Source organism: Miniopterus natalensis, chromosome 10, assembly GCF_054644295.1.
Source record: "Miniopterus natalensis isolate mMinNat1 chromosome 10, mMinNat1.hap1, whole genome shotgun sequence".
Classification (NCBI taxonomy): Eukaryota; Metazoa; Chordata; class Mammalia; order Chiroptera; family Miniopteridae; genus Miniopterus; species Miniopterus natalensis.
This window is the reverse complement of record NC_142090.1, coordinates 83,093,269-83,116,085: the sequence shown is the minus strand read 5'-3', so window position 1 is coordinate 83,116,085 and position 22,817 is coordinate 83,093,269. Positions and strand designations below refer to the sequence as shown.

Here is a 22,817-nt window from a genome sequence, read left to right as displayed (position 1 = left end):
AGCGAAAGGGAAAAACGGAACCGCGCGTCCGTCAGGTCCCCTGACAAGGAGCAGCTCGCGGCTGACGCGACTGACAGGCAGAGCCGAAGCGACAAACCTGACGGCAGCCGGGGCCGGGCCGTGAGCCCCGAATTCAAACAGTGTCCTTTAAACAGCCTGACTGTGACCCGCAGCCCCGCGTTTCCTGTCCGAGTGGCTGAGGCCCCAGCGCGCAGGACCGGGCGGGACTGCCCTGCCTCTCGCTGTTATCAGACGGCCCCACGAAATGCCAGAGGCCCGGCGGACGGCTAAAAATACACCGGAGGCTGATCCTCCACCAGCGCGGCCGCTCTGGCTGGAAGGGCTGGGGGGACGGCTCCCAACAAAGGGTGGACGGGAAACACGGGAAATGCTCGCATTTCCTTCCCCGCACGCTCAGCCCGGGACCGCCGGTCATCCGAGGCTCCCACAGGCTCCGCGTGGGCCCCGCGGTTCCCACGGCCGCACGGAAGTCCACTTCCCAGCGCACAATGCCGTCCTCCTGGTCCCCGGGCGGGGAGCGAGGGGCGGTCCCCAGTCCCAGGGCCGAGCCCCTCCGCGCCTGCACTGCCTCCGGCCTTTGTGCTGCACGGCAGTGACTTTCGTATTTGCTTTTCCGAGGGACACGAAACCTATTCCTGGCTGCTGATCGCACAAGGAATCTGTGCCAGTCCGTGCTTTTGCTCTGCCTTCGTTGCATTGACGGCCGGCAGAGCCCCCTCGAGGGGCAGGGAGGGAGCGGGCGGGGGGGGGTCCACGGCCGGCTGCACCCGCCTGACCCGGGAAGGGAGTGACCCCGCAGCCCAGGTACGTACCCTGGACCGGGAATCGGCCCCTCGGTGCGGGGCTGACGCTCCCACCACTGGGCCGCACCGGCCAGGGCCGCACCGGTAGTTTTTTAAAAATGCAGCCTCCCAGGCGGGTCCGGCTTGGACCAAACGAGCGCACAGGGCTCGCCGCCTGATTCACCCTTTGCTTCTGTGAGGGCTTCGGACGTCCTGAGCACACACGGTTGGGCCGACAAGCAGATTTTCGGAAACCAGAGCCGGAAAGTGCAGGAGGCGTCTCAAAAACGAGCAGGTGCCACATCTGAGCGGCCCTGGAAGGTGCGGCCGCAGGAAGGGCCGGGCCCGCGTTTCCTCAGAGCGGCCGCTGGGCCGGGCTTCGGACTCGCCGAGTCTCCGTGCCTTCGGCACCGGCCGGCGGGACGGCCGGGCGGCCCGTGGAGTAGCTGCCCCGCAGAGCCGCTCCTCTCACCGGCCCCCGTTGGCTTCCCTGCTTTGGCTAAGGTGAGGTGCGGGGGGCCTGGTGGACCCGACTCCGCCCGGTGCCTCGGCCGCAGCTACCTGCGGGCCGCTCTTCCTCCGAGATGTTTAGAGTTTTCTCTCATCGATGTTTCTCTCTCTCCCCCTCTCCCTTCCTCTCTCTAAGATCAATAAAAACCTAGTTAAAAAGTTATAGAACCCCAAAAATTTGGGGGGGAAAACGCGAAAACCCGAGCATCCTCGCTTTCTTACAAACCAGTCCCGCCCCGGGAACCACCTTCCCGCCTCGCCCGGGACGCTGGCGCTGGAGACGGCACAGAAGCGAGGCTTTGCGAACCCACGTCTCAGCTTCACGGGAAGGAAGTCCCCCAACGGGGCTGACGTGCTCCCCGACAGTCACAGCGGCACGTTTCGGGCTCCTTTCCCAGAAATTAGTAAATAACAAAATAGCTTTCATTTAAGAAGAAAACAAACAAAACAGACACGATCCTAGCAAACGCTCGCATCGAATCCGGATGCCGCTCATATGCTCACAACGGGAGACGGTCTCCGTGAGCCAATTTCTCTGCTCGTTCGGTGCCACATAAGACAGATTTCAGCAAAAAGCTTCTGGTGCCCGGGAGGGAGCCCTGTTCCTGCTGCGGGCGGAGGGTCCTATTTACTTTTCATTCAGAATCCGGGGCCTCGGCTCACGGTCCCTTCCCCGCTGAGCCGGCCGGGCCTGCTCTGGGTGGGCATCTGGGTCGGCATCTGGGCCGGCAGCTGGGTGGGCATCTGGGTCGGCATCTGGGTTGGCAGCTGGGTGGGCATCTGGGTCGGCATCTGGGTTGGCAGTTGGGTGGGCATCTGGGTCGGCATCTGGGTTGGCAGTTGGGTGGGCATCTGGGTGGGCATCTGGGTTGGCAGCTGAGTGGGCATCTGGGTTGGCAGCTGGGTGGGCATCTGGGTCGGCATCTGGGTTGGCAGTTGGGTGGGCATCTGGGTGGGCATCTGGGTTGGCAGCTGGGTGGGCATCTGGGTTGGCATCTGGGTTGGCAGCTGGGTGGGCATCTGGGTTGGCATCTGGGTGGGCATCTGGGTCGGCGGAGGCCGCAAGCCGGCTCTGGGTGGAGGTGCGTTTCCGTGCTGATGAGGGCCCGCGTCCTGTGGTTCGCACATGAACGTGGTTCGCGCACCTGTTTTGCCCGCCGCGAGCATCTCGCCCTGGCCGCCAGGCGAAGCTTAAACATTCACCCTGAACACTCCCGTTGCTGAGAGCACAGGCCTGCGGGATGAGCACCCACGGGGACCATCCAGGGAACTCACTGGTTCACTTAAGGAGAAATGTTTTCTCCTGACACGTCTCCTCGGGAAGGGAAAGAAAACACGCAAGTGGGCCACGTCCCACGACAAGGCGTTTGCCCAGCAAAGGGAACATCACAAAAGGAGGAGACACCCCAGCGAGTGGGAGACACTTTTACCAGCGACACACCTGCGGGGGTGGATACCCAACACGCACGAGGAGCTCACACAGCTCGACACCAGGGAGACAGGCGCCCCGATTAAGACGCGGGCAGAGGGCCTGGAGGGACGCTTCTCCAAAGAGGAGACACAGATGCCGGGAGACTTGAGAAAATGCTCAGCGTCGCTAATCATCAGAGACGCAGATTAAACCCACACCGAGGTGTCACCTCACACCCGTCAGAGTGGCTCCATCAACAAATCAACAAACGTGCTGGCGAGGGTGCGGGGAGAGGGGACCCTGGTCCCTGCTGGTGGGATGCAGACGGGGGCGGCCACTGTGGAAAACAGGGGAGGGTCCTCAGAAAATTAAAAATGGAGCTGCCATCTGACTCAGTGATCCCACTCCTAGGAGGAATATGTCCTAAGGAACCCCAAACGCTAATCAGAAAGAACATATGCACCCCGATGTTCATAGCAGCGCAGTTTACAACAGCTAAGACCTGGAAACAGCCCAGGTGCCCATCGGTAGGTGATGGATGAAAAGCTGTGGGACAGTCACACCGGGGAATACTACACAGCCCTGAAGAAGGAAAGCTTACCCTTTGGGACGGCAGGATGGACCCAGAGGGTATTAAGCTCAATGAAATAAGTCAGAGAAAGACAAATATCCTATGGGTTCACTTACCTGTGGAATCTGAAAAAACAATATAAGTGAACAAACAAAATGGAAAGACTGCTAGACACAGAGACAGGCTGACGGCTGCCAGCGGGGAGCAGGCGGGGGGCCGGGTGAAAGGGGTGAGGGGACTGAGACGCAGAAGGCGCCAGTTACGCAGGAGTCTCGGGAAGTAAGGGCCGGTGGGAACTGGAAATACGGAGGGGACACCATGTAAAGCACCGGACTGTCCGACCACTGAGCTGTGCGCCCCAAACCAACACATCATGTAGAAAATGCACAACAACAAAGTCAGATGCCCCTTGAAGTTACAGGACAGTGTAAGAAGCCTTGATGTACTCGTCAAAGGGAAGAGCAGGGGCCCAGGGCGCCCCCTTACCTTCTCCGCCGCCCTGTCCTGCGCCGGCGGCCCCGCCCCGGGCAGGGATGGGGGGGGAGGGGCTCGGCGCTTCTTCAGGTCCGACTTCACTGACACCCCGGAGATGTTGCTCAGCGAGAGGGATGCGCCCAAGGCGAGGGACCGGGAATTCACCGACGGGGAGTTCGGCGTGGTCAGGGAGCCCTGCGGGGAGACACGCGGACAATCTCGTGAGCGTGACGCGCCCGCCTTCTCTGCACCAGGGCTCGGCCCGGGAGCCGGGGCCTCGCTCTCATCTGCGGTCACGGGCTGCTCGCGTTTTTCCCTCTAAACCTAGAAAATCCTGCAGGCGACGCAGGACAGAAAAACACGATGCGGAAAGAAAAACATCCAGACGCCCACTACGCACCTTCTCTCCTAGTTCGACCAAAATGCTGACATCGGCGTTTATTATGCAAATACGATTGTTAAGCCAAGAGGCAAAACGGCTCCTTCACCTTCCTGCTGCTCCTGGTTTCCGTCCCGTTTCATCCCCTGGGCTGTCCTCGCAGCGGTTACTGTCCCAACCTCCCAGCTCCCTCCGGCGTCGGCACCCACGGCCTGTGTCCCTCCTGAAAGCGGACCTGCTCCGGCCCCAGAGGGACACCCCGGCTCCCAGGGGCCACGGGCAGGAAGCGTCGCCCGCTGAGCTCTTATCAAAGGCCATCCTCTGAGAGAGCGACTCGAGGTGTAATGACAGACCCACGGCCTGTCGTCAGGGGCGGCGAACGCCCCCAGCCACGCGCAGGTGGCATCGTTGTGACCACGAGACGGAAAGGGAGCTCTGGTCCTTGTCACCCCAGGTGGAGGGTCACCCACTAGAAACTCTAAGTAATTTGTGGTCTGCTTCTAGATACACACGTCTCCAGTCTCGAGACGTTAAAAACGGCTCTTGACACCCGTGCACATGCATCCACACGCACACGCGCACGCGCACCACGGGCAATGATCACGGGCACCCCGTGTGGCGGGGCGTCCCTCGGCGGGTGGCCCCCGTGCCAGGCCTGCCTCTCCCCGCGCCCTGCCACCCCGAGGACAGCTCCCGGCCTGGGTCCCGCGGAACCGGCCCCGCCCGGAGCCCCCGCCCTCAGGCGCAGGCACTGCCCTCAGCTCCCAGTGCACCCGAGTCTGTCTCCAGGCGTCACCCGCGAGTCCTCCTTGGTCCCTACAGCGCCAGCTGCACCCGGGCTCCTTGGGAGCCTCTGTGGACAAGCCGGGAAAGGTCCCGAAAGACGCTTGTGCTCTAAGGGAACGTAAGGAGACTCGGCATTTTGAAGGGGACGCCGTCTCCCTTCCACCCCCCGTCACCAAGCGCTCGGCCGCAGGGATGAAGCTGAGCCTTTCCTCTCTCAGAGCTGAACACGGGCACTAGGCCCCGTCAGCCAGCTTCCGAGTGACGGGCTCATCCTAGGAACCAAGTGCTTCGGGAAAAACCCAAAACCTCTCTGGAGCTTTAAAGGCAAAACCTCCCCAGCAGCCCGGCCGGCGTGGCTCAGCGGTTGAGCGTCAACCTAGGATCCAGGCGATCGGGGTTCGATTCCCGGTCGGGGCACAGGCCCGGGTTTCGGGCTCCATCCCCAGTCGGGGGCCTGCAGGAGGCAGCCGATCCATGACTCTCATCATTGATGTTTCTCTCTCTCTCTCCCTCTCCCTTCCTCTCTCTGAAATCAATAAAAATATAACCAAACAAAACACACCCCTCCCCACCACCTCCCGGGATCAAACTCCAGAGCCTGTGGCACAAAAACTTTGATCAGAGAAAGACCAGAACCACCTGATCTCACTCACACGTGGAATCTAACGAACAGAAGAAACTCATGTCCAGAGACACGGGAGCACGGAGCAGACGGAGGGTCCCCGAGGAAGGGGGCGGGGAGAGGTCAGCCTGAGCTTAGCCACACCCCGGCGGAACCCGCGGGCGCAGACAGCCGTGTGGAGGCCTGCGGGCAGGTGGGGGGGCCAATGTGGGGGGACGGGGGCACTGTAATACTTTCAACAATAAAGATAAATTAAAAAAAAACACACACCCTGAGCAGGCAGACAGGTAGGCGAAAGGCCTCGGGGGCTTTCTCCAGATCACATGTGAGGCTTGGCTTCCTGTCCACGGTTGGGTTTTGATTCCCTAAAACCTCTGAGGTGTCTTTCCCGGGAGCCCCCCCACCCCGAACGACGAAGGGCTCTGGGGACAAGGGGCCTCGCAGGGTCCAGGACACGGGAGAAAGCAGCGCCCAGGAACGGGCGGAGGGGCGCACCCCCCAAGGTGCTGGCGCCAGCCGGTCCCCTGCAGACAGAGCCGACCCCTGCTCTCCCGGCCCCGGCAGAGGCACGGCCCTCACAGAAGTGAAGCGGCCACCGCGCCGGAGCCAACTGCACGTGGCCGGGTGGTAACGGGAAGACGCCCGGCCGTGCCAGCCGGAGCCGCCGGGAGCCACGCGCCCACGGGCACCTCCTTCCAGAACTTCCGGCTGCTATCGGTCTTAGAAACTTGAATGTAAGACACTTTCAAAGGTTGAAAAGCCTCTCGTCAACACGGGTTCCTGATAAAAACTAGTTCTGCGTCGCACCCATTGGCTTGGCCCTCGGGACGTATTTCTCTGTTCTTCATCTGTGGACAATCTAAAAAACCCGTGAGGTCGGGGTTCCCAGGCCAGGAAGGTGGGTTTCGGCCGCGGGAGGCGCTGCGCCTGGGGGGTGCTGCCACCTTGTGGCAGAGCTGGCTCCGCACACTGTCTGGTTCTTTAGAGTCCACTTGGGGCAGGGTTGTTTTTTTTAATTTTCTTGCTGCTGACAGCATTACGAACGTCTCCCATTCTCTCCCTTTTTCTTCCCTCCACCCAACGCCCGCCCCACCCAGGCCTCCCCACGCTGCTGTGTCCACGGGCTCTGCGTATGCGCAGTAAGTTCTTTGGTTAATCTCTTCCTGGGGCAGATTCTTAACCCGCAAGCTGGACAGAAACACGGCACCTCTGACAAGCATGGGGCTTAGTTTTCCCCCAAAGTGTCCCTTTACTGGCGGACGTCCCCATACAGGTCAGGACGCGTGAGGGCAGGACCCCAGTTCTCTGGCAGCCTCCCTCGGGCCAGGCCAGGGGTGGGCAGGGTCGGCCTGGACGGGACCTGCACAGTGATCTGAACATGGAAACCCGGTCAGGGCGGTGAGTGCCTGCTCTCTCCAGGACACCCAAAGCCTGTGATAACAGGATTTCTGTGACGGTCTTCACAGGGCAGGTGGAAAAATGTTCCCAGGTGAATTTTAATTTTTTAAAAAATTGAGGCAGTTGCCCAGCCGGGCGTGGCTCAGCGGTTGAGCGTCGACCTGGGATCCAGGCGACCGGGGTTCGATTCCTGGTCAGGGCACATGCCCGGGTTGCGGGCTCGATCAATGACTCTCTCATCATTGATATTTCTATCTCTCTCCCCCTCTCCCTTCCTCTCTCTGAAATCAATAAAGATATATGTAAAAAAATAAAATAAAATAAAAAATTGAAGCAGTTGCCCAGCCGGCGTGGCTCAGTGGTTGAGCGTCAACCTAGGATCCAGGAGATCACAGTTCAATTCCAGGTCAGGGCACAGGCCCCGGTTGTGGGCTCCATCCCTAGTAGGGGGCGCGCAGGAGGCGGCCGATCAATGGCTCTCATCATTGATGATTCTATTTCTCTCTCCCTCTCCCTTAAATCAATAAAAGCATATTAAAAAAATAAAATAAAAATAAAAATAAACAAGCCGAATGCAGCTTTGTGCTTCTACCTAGACTCAGAAAACAACAAACAAAACCCCCCAAGCCCCCAACACAATTGAAGTATCTATCATTTCAGTGTCTGGAAAGTTGTGCAGACACCCCACAGCTCTGCCTAGTGCATGAGCAGCGCCCCCGGTGCCAGACTCACGTTCGAGCTCCTGCCCCGCGCAGACTTGGAGGCGTCTTCGTCGCTGTCGGCCCCCGACAGCCTGCGCTGCTCCACCTGCAACAGAAGCACAGCCCAGGTCACCTCGGGGTGCCAGTGGGTACAAACAACATCATCATCCTCGGCAAACACTCGGGCTCAACGTCCGCGTGGCCACACGTCCAGGCACAGCACCTGCGCTGAGCAGTGTGACCCCAGCCACGGCTCCCGGCTTCTGGCCCGAGCGCTGGCCTCGCCGGCTGGTCTGGAAGCCACCGCGTTGAAACCCACGCTCAGGGGGGTGACTGCCGCTCTTTCCCAGCAGCACCCCTTTAGCTTAGAAAGCGGGTAACGTGAGGGCGGGCATGTGCCCGGGCTGATGGCGTTCACCCAGAGACCCCACCAGCTAGCTGGGCTTGCGGGGTTTCTAAGTTGTAACCTGAGTTTAGCGCCACACCGAGCGCGGCTGGGTGAGCGCCGGCAGAGCCGACCGGGGGTCTCACTTCCTCACTGATCAGAGGGAAACGATGACGTCACACGTCACCGTCTGAGAGAAGGCTCCTCAGGGTGGCGTGTTGGCCACGAGCCACGGAACCGCCCGGTTTAACGGGAAGAAGCAGCTCTGCGCCCACCTCGCCTCCCAGGTGAGCATCTCTGGGCCGTGACCCAAGAATCCAAAGGTCTTACAGTGCCTCGTAAGTACTTTTGAGAACTGTTGGGTCAGGAGAATAAATAATGTCAAAAAGACACAAAATCGTCATGGTTTAAAAACATTAAAACGCCGAAGTTTTAAAAGAAGGGATTTTTGCTCCCATCTACTTCGGCCAGAACAGTGTCCCTTTAGGCATATTCTGGACTGAGATCCTCACACACACACGTGTATTTGTGGGTTTTTTTTAAGGAGATTAACACTAAAGTCTCGCTTTAGCTTAAACTGCCTGACGTGCTCTGTGCTCTGTTCTCTGAGACATCTGCAGGCTATCGGGCATCGCAGGATCTTAGAAATCATTTCCTAAGTTGTTTACTGTAAACCCTCGTATTACAGATAAAGAAGATCTGAGCCCCGGCCCGTCCGGGAACGTGCACTGTGGGGGGGGCTCTGGACGGACAGGCGGGGGCTCCGGGCTCACTCGCACCACGGTTCGCTCAGGGCTCAGCAGCCTGGTCCCGTCACCCGTCAGGTGGGGTGACCAGCCTCTCTCCCAGCTTTCCATACGGGTTAAACGGGACTGCATCGGGCGCAGCATCTCAAACAATGAAACTGCAGGGGAGGGCCCGGCGACGTGGCTCAGGGGTTGAGCATCGGCCTGGGATCCAGGAGATCGAGGTTCGATTCCCGGTCGGGGCACAGGCCCGGGGTGCAGGCTCCTGATCCCCAGCAGGGGGCGTGCAGGAGGCGGCCGATCAACAACTCCCACCATTGATGTTTCTCTCTCTCTCCCTCTCTCTGAAATCAATAAAAACTTTTTTTTTTAAATAAAAAAGTGGAGAGAAGCGAGGAATGAAGGAGCGAATCCCCACAGCGGCGATAATCTAATAAGGAAACGACTGAAGAAAGGGTGTTGAGAGAGAAAATACAAGCGAAGGAGGCAGAGATCCAAGGGGAAGGGGCGTGAGGGAGGGAAGCCGCTTCCAGCTGGCCCGAGAGAGGAGGAGAGGAGGCCACAGGAAAGCAGCCCCGTGGCCACAGGCTGTCGTCCGTGGCATTCGCCCAGTGGGTCACCCTTTGCTGCTGGGGGTCAGAGCCGAGTCCGACTCTCGGGCCCCCCGCGCCTTAGGCTCTTATGCTACTTAAACAGAAGCGTTTCCAGGGTTTCCTGTGGCTTTGGGGGCAGCTCCTGACGCTCTGGGTCATCCGCGGGGACCCAGGCTGTTCCGTCTCAGCTCAGCTGTGAGGGGCCCCCCGCACTCCCCCGTCCCAGCAGCCCTCCTGCGCCCCGGCCCGGGCACCGTGCATGCGGCAGTGGGCACGGGCTCAGGGCTACGGTCTGCTGTGAACCCCGAGAACAATGCTTCGGGGTTCGCTGCGGATGAGGGAGTCAGTCATCGCAGGCCAGGTGGATAAGCCCCTTTCTTTGACCCAAAGGGATCCGGCTCCTCAATATGCTGAAACCTCCCAGGAGAGCCCGGGCACAGACCCTGGGGAAGCCGGCTCCGCACGGGGGACCCCGCGTGCATTTAACCCGTTACCTTGCTGTCGCTCCTTTTATGCACTTTGAAAAACCCGAGGAATTTCTTCCTTTCTTTATCTGTCTCGTCGCTGCCAAGCGAGGACTTTCTGAAGGTTTCTGGGGGGGAAAGAACAGAGTTTTCAGCGTGAGAGATCAACGCTTTGCGGTAAAAATCTCAACCAAGGAATCCTCTGCTCCTAAGCTTTTAGTTTTTGTATGAGAGTCAGACCATCAGCTGTTCCCCTCCAGGCCCCCAGCCGGGCCCTGAAATCCCAGCAGGGCCCCCTCTCCCGACGCTCCTCCCCCTGCCTCAGCCGGATGCTTCCCTACTAGTGACATTCTCCAGGGGCCTATTTTATCCTCCGCTTTTAAAATATATAAATATATTTATTCTTGAGCTCTAAGTCCTTCAATAGCTTCCTTTCTTCGTCAGGATTTTATTTTTCTAATCACTATTTTATTACTTGGGGGGGTTGTTCCTGATTATTTTATTTTCCAACTGCAGCTGACACTGACTATGACTGTACTAGTTTCGGGTGTACAGCACAGAGGTTAGATAGCCGCGTACTTTACAGAGTGGTCCCCCCGATATTTCCAGCACCCAGCTGGCCGCATACACAGTTATCACAGTATCACTGACTGTGCCCCTGGGCTGGAAGTCACCGGGATCGTAGGACAGGCTGGAAGGGGTCTTGCGCTCAGACGGGGACACCGCGGCCCTGACCTGTCCGGCAGGTGAGAGCCTAGCCGAGGGCTGAGCAGTGACCGGCAGTGTCAGCATCACTGGGACTTGGCCCGGGCCTGACCCCGGATTGGAAACTGTGGGGTGGGCCCAGCACCCTGCAGTCAACCAGCACCCCCTGGGAGCTGCTCACGGTGCGGGGAACATCCGGGACCCAGCGGAGCAGGGGTTGGGGCCCGAGGGCGGGCCGTCCAGGCGATCGGCCGCAGCACTCTGAACCTCAGTCCCCCCCCTGCAGCCGGGTGAATGGCTGCCGTCTGCCCCCCGGGCTGCGGAGCACCATCGCCCCCGGTTTCCTGACCCTCCGGCGGCCACTCCGGGCCTCCGTCATCACTCAGCGAGGCTCCCCGCCGAGGCTCACGGGCACGGCTCGGAGAGGAGAATGTGGGTGTCCCTGAAGGACAGACAGTGGCCTCCCTCCCCTCCCCACAGCGCTGCCACCGGCTGGGACCCGGCGCCGGGCAGCGTGGGAACACTGGGCTGTGGTTCAGAGTCTGCCATCCGAACATCCGTCAGCTCTGTGTGCCGAGGGGACAGCGACCTTCCAGCCAGGGAGCCGACACGAGGTCAGCGTGTTAGTAACACAGGCGTCGTCCACCCAGCAACACAAACCCGGGCCGGCCGGCAGCCCAGCTGGTTAGAGCTTTGTCCCCATACGCCAAGGTCATGGGTTCGATCCCCGGTCAGGGCGCATACAAGATTCAACCAACGATGCATAATAAGTGGAGCAATAAATGGATGTTTCTCTTTCTCTCTAATTAAAAAAACGCCCCAAAACCCAAGCACGCACATTCGTGTCTCTGACAGCAAAGGTTAAATGTCACAACCCACACTGCCCTAAATTCTGCAGCGGGCAGGGTGGATCTCAAGAACAGGTAAGCACGGCAAGCACAGGTGGGCACAGGTGGGCACAGGTGGGCACAGGTGGGAAGGAAACGGCGCCTCCCCCACATGGACGGCTTCTGCTCTGCCCTGGAATCCTTCATAAAGGTCCATGGGTGGGTTTTTTTTGTGCGTTTTTTACAGCAGCTTCCTTTGTTTCTTACCAATTAAAACCACACAGCAAACCCTCCCACAAGGGACATTCCTTTCTTAGCCGATCACGGGGGCGCGAAACCAAGCCACGGCCTCAGTTCACCGCAAGCCGTCCCCAGGGGGCCCCAGCCACTCCGTGCCCCGACTGGCCGAGCCATGCAGGGTGCAGCCTGGCAGCCCCGGCCCCGGTACCTCGGCAGCTCAGGGAGGGCTCCGACTGGGTTTTGGTCAGAAGAACTGGAAAAGGCAGGGGAGGAGAGAGTGACCAGCGAGACCAGCCGCAGCGCCGGCCACGGCCCCGGCCGCCCCGGCGGCCTCGGTGGGGCCGTCTGTCCCGGGCAGGAGGCCAGGGGCAAGGCGGGCCGAGTCCTGGCCCCCAGCTCCCAGAGCCCGCAGCTGCCGGCCGCTGGGCATCGCTGCAGAAGCAGGTGGCAGCCTGTGCGAGGGGCCGGGGCCGGGGCTCCCTGGGAGGGGGCCTCCGCCTGGCCGCCGGCTCCATCTCCTGCGTGGCCCCCACCAGCTCAGCAGCTGCCGGCTGGGGAGCGGAGGGAACCGGAGAGGGGCAGGGAGAGGGAGCCTCAGGGGGGCCTCCAGAATGTTCTCTTTCCTCCTTGAATACTTGGCTGTCAGCAGGGTGGGGTGGAGGCTTTTGGCAGGGATGGCGAGTCTCTCACCGCCTGCCCGGCCGGCGTGGCTCAGCGGTTGAGCATCGACCTAGGATCCAGGCGATCGGGGTTCGATTCCCGGTCGGGGCACAGGCCTGGGTTGTGGGCTCGATCCCCAGCAGGGGGCGCGCAGGAGGCAGCCGGTCAGTGACTCTCATCATTGATGTTTCTCTCTCTCTCTCTCCCTCCCTCTCTCTGAAATCAATAAAGACATATTTTTAAAAAATATATCTCACAGCTGCAGGGCACATGGGACAGTCTGGTCCAGGCGAGAGGGACGTCGGCCCCTGGGCGGAGCAGCAGTGCCCCCCATGCCGGGAGTTGCTCCCCTGTCTGGGGAGGCTGCTAGGACCCCAGGAGGGGGGTCCCTCAGAGGGGCCTGGGCAGCAGCGAGGGGGACGCCGGGCGTGGGCACCGCCATCTCCCCGACTTCGACTACAGGAGTGGCTGCAAACCCGAGGAGAAGAGGTGGCTGCCCCAGCGCATCCTCCCGCGTGGGGGGCAGAGCGCAGGCGCCAGGTTTGGGGCGTCTCCCTGACCAACAGGACTCGAGTTGCCTGAAGTCCACATACCCGTCTGTCTGGCTGGTGCTACGGGCCCGCGCTGCGCCTCGCTGGGGCTCGGGGAGGCGGCCCTGTGTCCCCGGGGTTCGGGGAGGCGGCCCTGTGTCCCCGGGGCTTGGGGGGGCGGGCCGTGTCCCTGGGGCTCGGGGGGGCGGCCCTGTGTCCCCGGGGCTTGGGGGGGCGGGCCGTGTCCCTGGGGCTCGGGGAGGCGGGCCCTGTGTCCCCGGGGCTCGGGGGGGCGGCCCTGTGTCCCTGGGGCTCGGGGGGGCGGGCCGTGTCCCCGGGGGCCTCACCTCTCTTATTGTCCCAGGCGTACAGCTCCTTGACTCCCAGCTCGCTCAGGGACTTGGACAGCTCCAGCTCCTCCCCCGCGATGTCCCTGAGCAGGACCACGTGCTCGGGGCTCACGTCGCACTTGGCGCAGATGACAGGGAGGAGGCTCTGCAGGGGGACCTCGGGGCTCACTCGCACCACGGCCTTCTGTGTCCGCAGGTAGTTCACCACCAGGCGCACGGACTTCTGGAGGGACCGACCGGACAGAGCCGTGAGCACATCTCCCACGACGCTTCCGCCTCTGCTCTCAGGCTAGACCTGACGTGGTGAGATTCTGGGCGGACGGGGTTTTCCTTCCACAAATTTGGGGGGTCGTGCGGAAAATGGCAAACAGGACAGTGGACAATAAATATGCCTGGAGTGAAAAGCTTGCCTTAGACTCTCTCCTACTAACGAACACACTGCTAACAACACAGGGAAACGGACACCGGGGGGGCTCTCCGTGTAAAACCCCACACAGATGGGTCTTTCAGGGATTCAGCCCTGGCCAGAGAGCCTCAGGTGGCTGGAGCATCGTCCTGTGCACAGAAAGGTCTCGGGTTCGATTCCTGGTCAAGGCACATGCCCAGGTTGCAGGTTCCATCCTTGGCTGGGGTGCATGTGGGAGGGAACCGATCCATGTTTCTGTCTCACATCAATGTTTCTCTCTCTTTCTCTCTCCCTCTCCCTTCCTCTTTCTATAAAAATCAATAAAAATATTTTTTAAAAATTCTGGAAACTTCCATCTTCTAAAATAAACTCAGTCTAGTACCTGGCTTTGCCTAGCATGGGAGTAGACCCTCAACCACGGCCGTCCGCGTGTGTTACTAAGGTCTCAGGGGCTCCCTCCTCAGCCCCTCGCACCCAGGCGTCTGCCTGTGTCCTCGAGTGACAGAGGGTCCCCGTCCCACTGACCTCGGGCATCTTAGGTGGGCCGGGCCTCGCCTTCTCTTCAGGGACCTTTTCTTTCAGGAACACCGTGTGCACGTTCAGCGTCCCCACTAACGTGTTTGGCTTAAAACTCAGAGGCTGCTGGGTTTCCGCCGACCAGATCTCGAGGGCGTGGTGGGACGGGTTCAGGTGATTCTGAAGGCAGAGCTCAACCAGCAGGTCCATCATCGCGTGGCTGGGACAGGGACACAGGGCGGGGTTACTGGGGCCTGCGCTCCCCCTTCAGTCCGGGACGAACAAACCGACCCGTGGGCGAGGAAGGCAGGGCAGGTCGCTCATTCCCCAGGGGGGATCGCACATCAGCACCCTAACATTCCCAATACCGATCAATGCCGGGGCCAAGAGAGCAGCCAGCAGGTCAAACCGTGTCACCGCGAAAATCGTCACCCTCCCCAGTTAACTCCGCGGGGGCCGCCTTGAATCTTGCGGGGTCAGGGAACACAGTGATATTAATTCGGGAGGCTGCCCCTGGCCGTGTGGCTTCATCGCCAAGGACGTGGACACGGACTGGTGGCTGGTCACCTGCTTGGAGAGGGACACGGGCCTGCACCCCCCGCCTGGGCCCGCCTCCTGCAGAAGTTCGCTGTGCTGGCCCTCCCTGCTCGGGACTGAGGTGAGCGGGGGGCCCGTCACCACGGGTGAGGCATTTCAGGCGTCAGCAGGTTTGTGCCCCGACCCGGCCCTTACCTCCCGCTGACCACGCTCCTTGTCTCCAGCCCGCTGGGCAGCACCACGGTGAGGTCCACCGCCCGGTCCCGCAGGTTCTCCGTCGGGGGCAGCAGGGTCTGCTGGCGGTCGGGGGACGTGCCTCGGTGGGGGCTCTGTCCCCTCTGCAGGGCCGGGGTGGCTGCCTTCCCGGGGGGGGGCGGAGCGCGAGACTTCATCTTCCTCCTGAAGGTCAAGAGGGGACAGGATGAGGCAACGTCTCCCTCTTCAGAAGTGATGACACCACCAGTGTGCACACAAGGGGCACTGAGGGGTGTCCTACTAATTCTCTCTCAGGAGCCGTCACCTCTCCTTGGAAATGCCTTCCCAGCTGTGCAGCCTTTTTTTAAAAAAACCAAAAAACCCACATATATATATGTGTGTGTGTGTGTATATATATATATATATATATATATATATGTGTGTGTATATATATGTTTTTATTGATTTTAGAGAGAGAGGAAGGGAGAGGGAGAGAGAGAAACATTGATGAGTGAGAACCATCAAGGGGCTGCCTCTTGTACGCTCCCTACTGGGGGTCGAGCCCCAAACCCAGGCATGTGCCCTGACGGGGAATCAATCGGCGACCTCTCGGTGCACAGGACGCCACCCAACCAACCGAGCCACAGCAGCCAGGGTGTGCACGACCTCCTAAAGTCAGCCTACAAGCACTTTTTAAATTATAAAGTTCTCAGTAACAGCAGCAGCAGGGGTACAAAACCGAGCAAACAGCATAATTACGATCTAGGCTGATACATATCAAACATAAAATGGGAAATTCTATTGGTAACGCAGCTCTGCGTGTTACGACTGAAGGCAGCTTGGCCGCCGATGCTCCACCGGTGCCCTTTGTGGGGAAAGAAGCGGCATCCGACCTTGACCTGAAAACGCTCCCAGAAAATGGACAGTGAGAATAACAGAGGAAGGAGGCATTTCTGAAAGGAAATGTTCCGGGAAAGAAAGAGCCCGGATGTGTTCACACAGGGCCCCCGTTTTCTCAGGTCAAGGTGTGGGCGTGTGCAGCAGTCTGGGTGCCCACCCTCCCACCTCTGCCCGCATCTGCTTCCCCCGGAGCAAACCTTCCTGGGGGCTCTCATGCCTCAGTATCAGACACAGGTTTTCCATTTCCAGAAATCTGTCCAAAAGACAACCTCACAGCGTGCACTGTGCGAGGCTCAGAGATGCCCGGTAATAGCAAACGGACACAAAATAACCCAACCACAGGTCAGTAAGAAACAATTCCAATAAGTTATGGTCCCTGGAAACAGTGTTACACGGGTACTGGTTAAATGTACTTTAAAAGGATACAATGTGATGCGCCCAAATGCTCCACACAGCTGTTAGAAAACAAGCTTCAAATTATCTGTTCAGAAAAATCCTGTTTTTAAGAGGAATGTATACGCTATAGCAACAGACCATCAAACAGTCTAGAAAGATACGGCAAAGAATTGGCAACAGTGACCTCTGGGTGGTGGACAGTGTGACGTGTGTTTACTATTTTCACTTCTATGCATTTCCCAATCTTTCTATAACAGCACTTCCATATGTATTACCTGCAAAGTGAAAGAGATCATTTAAAAATGGGGAAAGAACAGCAAATGGGATTCAGATGAGGCCAAAAGCTACCGTGGTTCATGACCCTTGGCGACCACAACACTGAGGTGTGACTTTCGGGACACAGCTGCTGCTCTGACAAACAGACTGACATTAAGTCTCTTTTTCCTTGTTAAAAGCCTGACGCCTTTATCATCATTTGTATAATTTTAATGCTTTATTCTGATCCATTATATACTTTTCCCGTTCAATTTGCAGAACCGATGATGAGGCAGTTGGCGCAGGTGGCACTAGCTGAGGGCTGGGCATCAATAATGCATGTGGCCCTCCCAGCAGCGCCGAGCAGGTGCGGCCTCGGTCCCGGGCTGCAGATAAGGCGTCTGGGCAGCTCCACAAGGCTGCCGAGCGCCAGGGCCAGCGTCCGGCCCAGCAGATTTGGTTCCAGAGCCTGAGCTTTCGGCCGCTGTGTTACTCAGCCTGCGAGAGGAGGAAGGGTTGTCCCCACATTCTGCACACGGAGAGGTCAAGGCAGGGAGAGAGGTCCTGGGTCCCTCGTGAACCTGCCGCACGTCTCGGGGAGAGGACAGTCCCGAGCCCGCTGCCCTCGCGTGACATCCCTGATGTGCTTCAGAAGGATGTGCTGACTTGAGAATTTCTAGGAACCGAGCATCTCCCCAGCGAGGACCATGCTCGTTCCTGGGAGCACCGCTGGCTCGAAGGCCCTGGGAACACGGGTCTGCAGGGCGCCTTCCCTCCCTCAGCCAGCGCAGGGCGGTGACAGGTTTCCCTGCCCCGGCTTTCCCCACATAAACCATGTCCCCAGCCACGAAAGCCCACCTGGGGGATGTCCCCAACCCCCCCCCCAAGTCCACTGTCAGCACTGGGGAGCCCTCAGCGCCAACCTCTACTCAAATGCGGCCCCTCCTACAGCTCAGCCCTGTCTGCCAGTCCCGTGCCTCAGTGATCCCTCCGCTCCTCGAATACCCACTGGTGCCCACGAGGCCTGTCCATCTTCTCACCAGGCCCTGCACCCAGCCTCCGCCCCCCACTGGCACCCTGTGGAGCTTCCTATGGGCTGTGCAACCCCACCCAGGAGGGTCCCTGGGTCCAGCACAGGGGGGTGTGTGTGTGTGTGTGTGACATGCCAAAAACACTGGAACAACTCACACTAAAAAAATGAGTTTCTGGCTCTTTTTGAAAAAAAATAAAAATAAAATAAAAATAATAACATTAAAAGGCCCTGAACACCTTCCCAGCATCGCCAAGCACGTGGGGCCTGCTGGCACGTGTGTACAGGTGCTGTGCCCTTGGGTGCACCTGAGACAGGAGCGTGGGGGCAGGTGCCCAGCGGGAAGCAGAGGTGGTGAAGGGTCTGGAGGGAACCTCGCAGCCCAGCAGGGGGCGGGACAGGCCCTGGGCTCTAAGGGCCTGAGTCACCACCCATACAGCTCACCCTCCCTGGGCTTCCTCCAGGTCAAAAAGTTGGGTGTGCCCTGTGAAGGCGACTTATAAAACAAAAAATATCTATAAAAGCATTCCTGGCATTTCAAAGGTCACCCTTAGGGCTCCGGGTGGTCTGAGCCTAAAGCATCACATGCCGACTGTCTGATCTTCAGAACCACAGGCCCTCCCCCGGTGTGACTCTCCATCGGCCCTGGCCACGCAGACACCTCTCCGTGAGACGGGGACCCAGAGCCGCCTGCTGCCCCCCCCCCGAGGTCGCGCCCAGCAGAGCCTTCCCCAGGGTCTGCAGGACCAGAAATCACCCCGTTTCCTTCTGTAAGTGTAGACTCTCCGGTGGGTGGAGTTTCGCTTTTGCAAGACACACCCACCCAAGAAAGTCCGACGGAAGTGTAAACCTACTAAGTGCCTGGGGATGTGGAGTCCCGGAGAACTCCGGGTGCCTGTGAGCATCGAGGTGACAGTGGCCTTTGTGGATCCTTCCAGGGGCAGTGAAGTTCCAGGAGAAAGAGGAACTGAGACATCGGGCCCCAGACGCCGACGCGAGGGTTGACGGGTTGGTTGGCAGAGACAGAGATGGGAGAAAGGAACACACTGTGGGGACAGCCAGGGCGGAGGGCGGCCTGGACAACCGTCCCGAACACGTGAGGCCACAGTCACAGTCAGGGTGTGTGCCCTTCCCTTCCGCCCCACCAGGGACGGGGACGGGGACAGGGACACAGAGAGACATTCTGGAAAGCTCCGGACTGGTTCAGACGGAACCGGATTAGAAGGAAGATGAAGGAGTTGAACTCATCAGCCAAGACGCCTGGCAACCCCGTGATTTCCACAAGCTGCTCCCCGCCCCTCACCCCGCTTCCCTCCGACAGGTTCTGCGCTCGGGCTGACATTCTCAGCGTGAATCAGGTCCCTGCCTTGGACGCCCAGCACCTCGCCCTGTAATAAACACAGAACCCGGCACGGGGTCCCGGCCCTGAGCCTTCCCGCCTCGATGACCTGCCTGCCCTTTGCTCCCTGATTAGCAAGCTCTCCCGGTGCAGGCCTCGCCCATGCTGTTCCCTGCTGGAAATGCCCTTCCCTCCCCGCTCGCCTCCTTCCTGCCCTCCCATGGCCCTGGGCAAGGCTCCCCCAGAACGAGGGCTCCACCCGGCTCAGCGTCCTGCTGGCTCCCTTCCCGGGGCATCTCCTCGTTAAAAACTAAAAATATAAATTTTTATTGATTTCAGAGAGAGGAAGGGAGAGGGGGAGAGAGAAACATCAATGATGAGAGAGCCATGGATCGGCTGCCTCCTGCACGCCCCCGCCTGGGGATCGAGCCGGCAACCCGGGCCTGTGCCCCAACCGGGAATCAAACCAGTGACCTCCAGGTTCTCAGGACCACACTCAGCCACTGAGCCACACCAGCCGGCGCATCTCCCATGCTGCATTCACAGATTCCGAACCATACGCTCATGACCAGCCGTGACGCTTCCCTCCGGCCCCGAGCGCAGGGCCTGGGGCGTCCCTGTCCGTCGCCGGGGAGCTCACCGTGGCAGCTGCCTGCTGGGGAGCCAGCGAGCGGGGCGTCTCTGCTGGGACTCAGATGCCACGTCGCTGCCCACTTTTGTGAGCAACTGAGAGACGAGAAATATGGGGATACCCAGGCCAACCCCAGAGGAGCCCTGCTGAGGGAGATGGGACCGACTCCAGAGAGGCTCACAGGCCCCCGCCCCCAGTCACTGGCCCCCCAGCTCTGAGTTGAACTGGGTTTTTAGCTCTGGGTTCCTGAGCACCTATGAGCCACGTGCCAGGCACTTCCTACGTGTTCAGTGCCCACAACGTCATGAGACAGGTTTGCCTCCCCATTTCGCAGGTGGGGTGACTGAGGATCAAGGAGGACCAGAGGAGCAGCCAGGGTCTGTCTGTGCCGCTCCCCCAGGACGGTGCACCTGCCCCTCTCCTCCTTAACTATTTCCTGAAAACAAGGGCCTTTGGGTGGATGCTGTGGTGACAGGGGTAGGTCAGTAGCACCCTCGGTGAAACTGCTGGCACCTGGTCACAGACACGAGCCCTCTGCTTGACCTGGGTCCGAGCAGGCCGTGTCTCTAAGTACAGTCGGAGCCCTGGGGACTCACACGAGTCACAGAACAGAGAAGGTGGAGCCATGGGGACTCTGGGGGACGTGCCCAGGGCTGGCGTCAGGGAGCTGGCTGAGCTGGGGCAGCCCTTGGGGTCCTCAATGCCTTAGGGTCAGGGACTCCCCTGAGATCTGGTGAGGCTGCAGACAATCCCTCCAGGCACGCAATTTCTGCAAACCACTGGGAGAGATGGGGACCCCAGGAGAGCCCCTGTAGCATCTCCCCTCGGAGCTCAGCACCTCCCAACAGGAGGCTCCTTCTGAGACGTGAATTCCTTCCGATAAATGAGACATAAGCCAAGCTCCCCGATGCTTTCCGACCATCTGCGCCTTGGAAAACTTAAACCAAGGGAAGCATTCAGCACGAGATCCAGATACACAGGGTGAAAACGAGACCTGTGAAACTCACGAGAAGAGGCCCCATTCAGGCTCGCGGGAGAACCCTAAAGACAGCCCACGGGTTCCCGCAAACCGGGGACGTGCCCTCCCCCTAAAAACGCCACGTTCAAGGGCAACACGGGGAGGCCGCCTCAGACCGCAGGCTCACGGCCGCAGCGCATCCACCGGTCCCGGATACACGCTCGGTCGGAAAGGCGCGGCTCAAATCCGGCGAGATAGCGCCCAGGGGAGCGTCCCCAGGCGGCTTGGGAGCCTCAGTTTCCTCAAGAGCGAACAGGCCGGACGTCAGGCTGTCCTGGCGGGTGGAGAAGAGCGAGAGACGGCTCGGGTGCAGCTCCGGCTCCCAGGCCGCGCTGGGCGGCGGGTGGCCGCCGGGACCCTCCCACTGTAAGGAGCGGGCTCCCCCTCGGGGCGAGAAAGACAAGCCCCACCCGGCCTCCTGTCTCCGCGAGGGGGGGGCAGCGGCCGGCGCACCCAGGCGCCCAACGGAAGCTCGGTCCTGCGGCGGACGCCCTCAGAACCGACCACGGGATCACACTCGACGGAATCTCACAGGTTTGACCTGGGGTCGGGGATGCTTTTAGCAATTCGGCATAAAAAGATTCGCGCTCCCGATAGGATTCTCAAAGACATAGTAACAGAAGCTATCCGTAACACCGGCCAACCCCAGGCTGGCGGGGCATGGGAACGCGCTATCGCGGCTCACATCTGGCTCCGAGGAGCACTGGTGGGGGCTCTCAGCCGTCACCCCGCCCGGGACGTTAACATCAGCAGGGCGATCGCCTCCCTCCCGCCGCCCAGTCGTCGGCCATGGGGCCTGGGGCCGAGCGGGGCCCCTGCAGCCTGCAGAAAAGGCCCCTCCTTCCGCACAGGGGTGCCGCCCTGAGGCTGGACCATCCGCATCGCCTGAAACCACGCAGCCCAGAGGACTTACTGATTCCCGAACCACCGGGCCATGTCCGCGCACATCCCACGCCGGCCCGCCCGGCCCGCGGCGGCTCCCTCGGCCCCTCTCCGCCCGCAGCGGGGGGCTCGCCAGGCTGGGCCCCTGCAGTCCCCGGAGGAAAGACAAGACGCGGTTCCCACAGGCTCCCGGGCCAGGCGCGGGGAGGCCAGGCTGCGCCGTGAGAAGACGCAGAGGCCTGGGCCCCGGCCAGCCTGGTGACTTATTAATGAAGGTGCCACCCGATGCAGGGCTGTGCGCGCTGAGATGTCCGCCGCCGTCTGCGTGTCCAGCAAATGGAATCACACGTCACCCTGGTTCACCTGCTCAACGTCACAAACCTTCTAAGGCAGGAAAGTGAGCGTGGGAAAGGAGGGGTGACTGGGGGGGAAGGCAGGGCGTCCCCGGGATGCTGGGCCACCTCTTCCTACAGGGGCGTCCGCAGGCTCCGGGTGGGCGCCGTGGGGACAGAGCCGCGGGTTCCTGGGGGGCGGGCCCAGCCTTCACTGCAGCCAATCAGCCGGTGCAGCCAGGCACCTGCGACCCTGCCCAGAGCGCCTGGCCGGCTCCCAGGCCTGAGGTAACACCTCCTTTTGTCCGAAGGATTTTACTTTTCTTTCTGCCTCCCAGCCCGTGTGGGCAGCTCCTTGTTTTCCTGGCCCAGCCTCCCTGCAGCAGGGCGGCTTTCCCGGCTGAGGGGCATATTCAGTTTCCACCAGAAGTCCACAAACATTCATGAAAACAAAGTTCTTTACGGTTTACGCGCATCTGGGGGGAGTGACAGGCATCTCATTATTTGGACCCGCAGAGAACCTCTGGGTTCCGAGGTCATACGAAGAAGACGTGTGGCTAATTCCCACTGAGTTTAGCTCAAAAGGCCCACGGGAGGGGGAGCCTCTAGCTTTCCTCCTGTCTCACGAAGGGCCTGGCAGGGAGCAAGAAATATCAATCAGGCCCTGGCCAGTCTGGCTCAGTGGTTAGAGCATCAGCCCTTGTACCGAAGGGTCGCGGGTTCAATTCCCGTCAAGGACATGTACCCGGTTGCAGGTCTGGTCCCTGGCCCCGGCTGGGGCATGTGCAGAGGCAACCGATTGCTGTGTCTCCCTCACATCGATGTTTCTCTCTCTGCCCCCTTCCCCCCTTCCACTCTCTAAAAATCAATGGAAAAAATAGCCTCAGCTGACGATTAATAAAACAACAGACAAAAAAGAAATATCAATAGACCTCCTGTCCCAGGCAGACAGGGCGCCGAACCCAGGAGGACAAGGCGATCTCGGGGGCAGCGAATCGCTTTCAAGGAGCCGCGCAGCGTTTCTCTCCTTAGGTGGGAAAACGGAGCCCGGCTGGATCAAGTTCCTTCTAGCAATGTGTGAAAAACAATGAAACCGGGCGGGAATCCTGGATCCAGACCGCAGAGCGAGGCGTCGGATGGGAGGCCGCCCGCGGCCGCCGATAAGCAGGCTCCCGTTCCGCTCCTTTTGTAAGCGACTGAAAGGCAGGGAAACCCGACCAGCGGC

General features: G+C 60.1%; 1 protein-coding gene across 1 annotated transcript in view; it reads right to left on the bottom strand.

Moving 5' to 3' along the window:
* COBL (cordon-bleu WH2 repeat protein) overlaps positions 1 to 21,314 on the bottom strand; it is a 53,808-nt gene extending 32,494 nt beyond the window's left edge. The window contains exons 1-7 of the mRNA XM_087820879.1: positions 21,292 to 21,314; positions 14,810 to 15,013; positions 14,087 to 14,297; positions 13,153 to 13,378; positions 9,874 to 9,971; positions 7,687 to 7,761; positions 3,782 to 3,964 (exon numbers count right to left, since the gene is read on the bottom strand). Of these exons, the coding sequence (XP_087677005.1) occupies positions 3,782 to 3,964; positions 7,687 to 7,761; positions 9,874 to 9,971; positions 13,153 to 13,378; positions 14,087 to 14,297; positions 14,810 to 15,013; positions 21,292 to 21,314 (1,020 nt within the window). The remainder of the gene's footprint in view (positions 1 to 3,781; positions 3,965 to 7,686; positions 7,762 to 9,873; positions 9,972 to 13,152; positions 13,379 to 14,086; positions 14,298 to 14,809; positions 15,014 to 21,291) is intronic.
* Between the last annotated feature and the right edge of the window lie 1,503 nt (positions 21,315 to 22,817).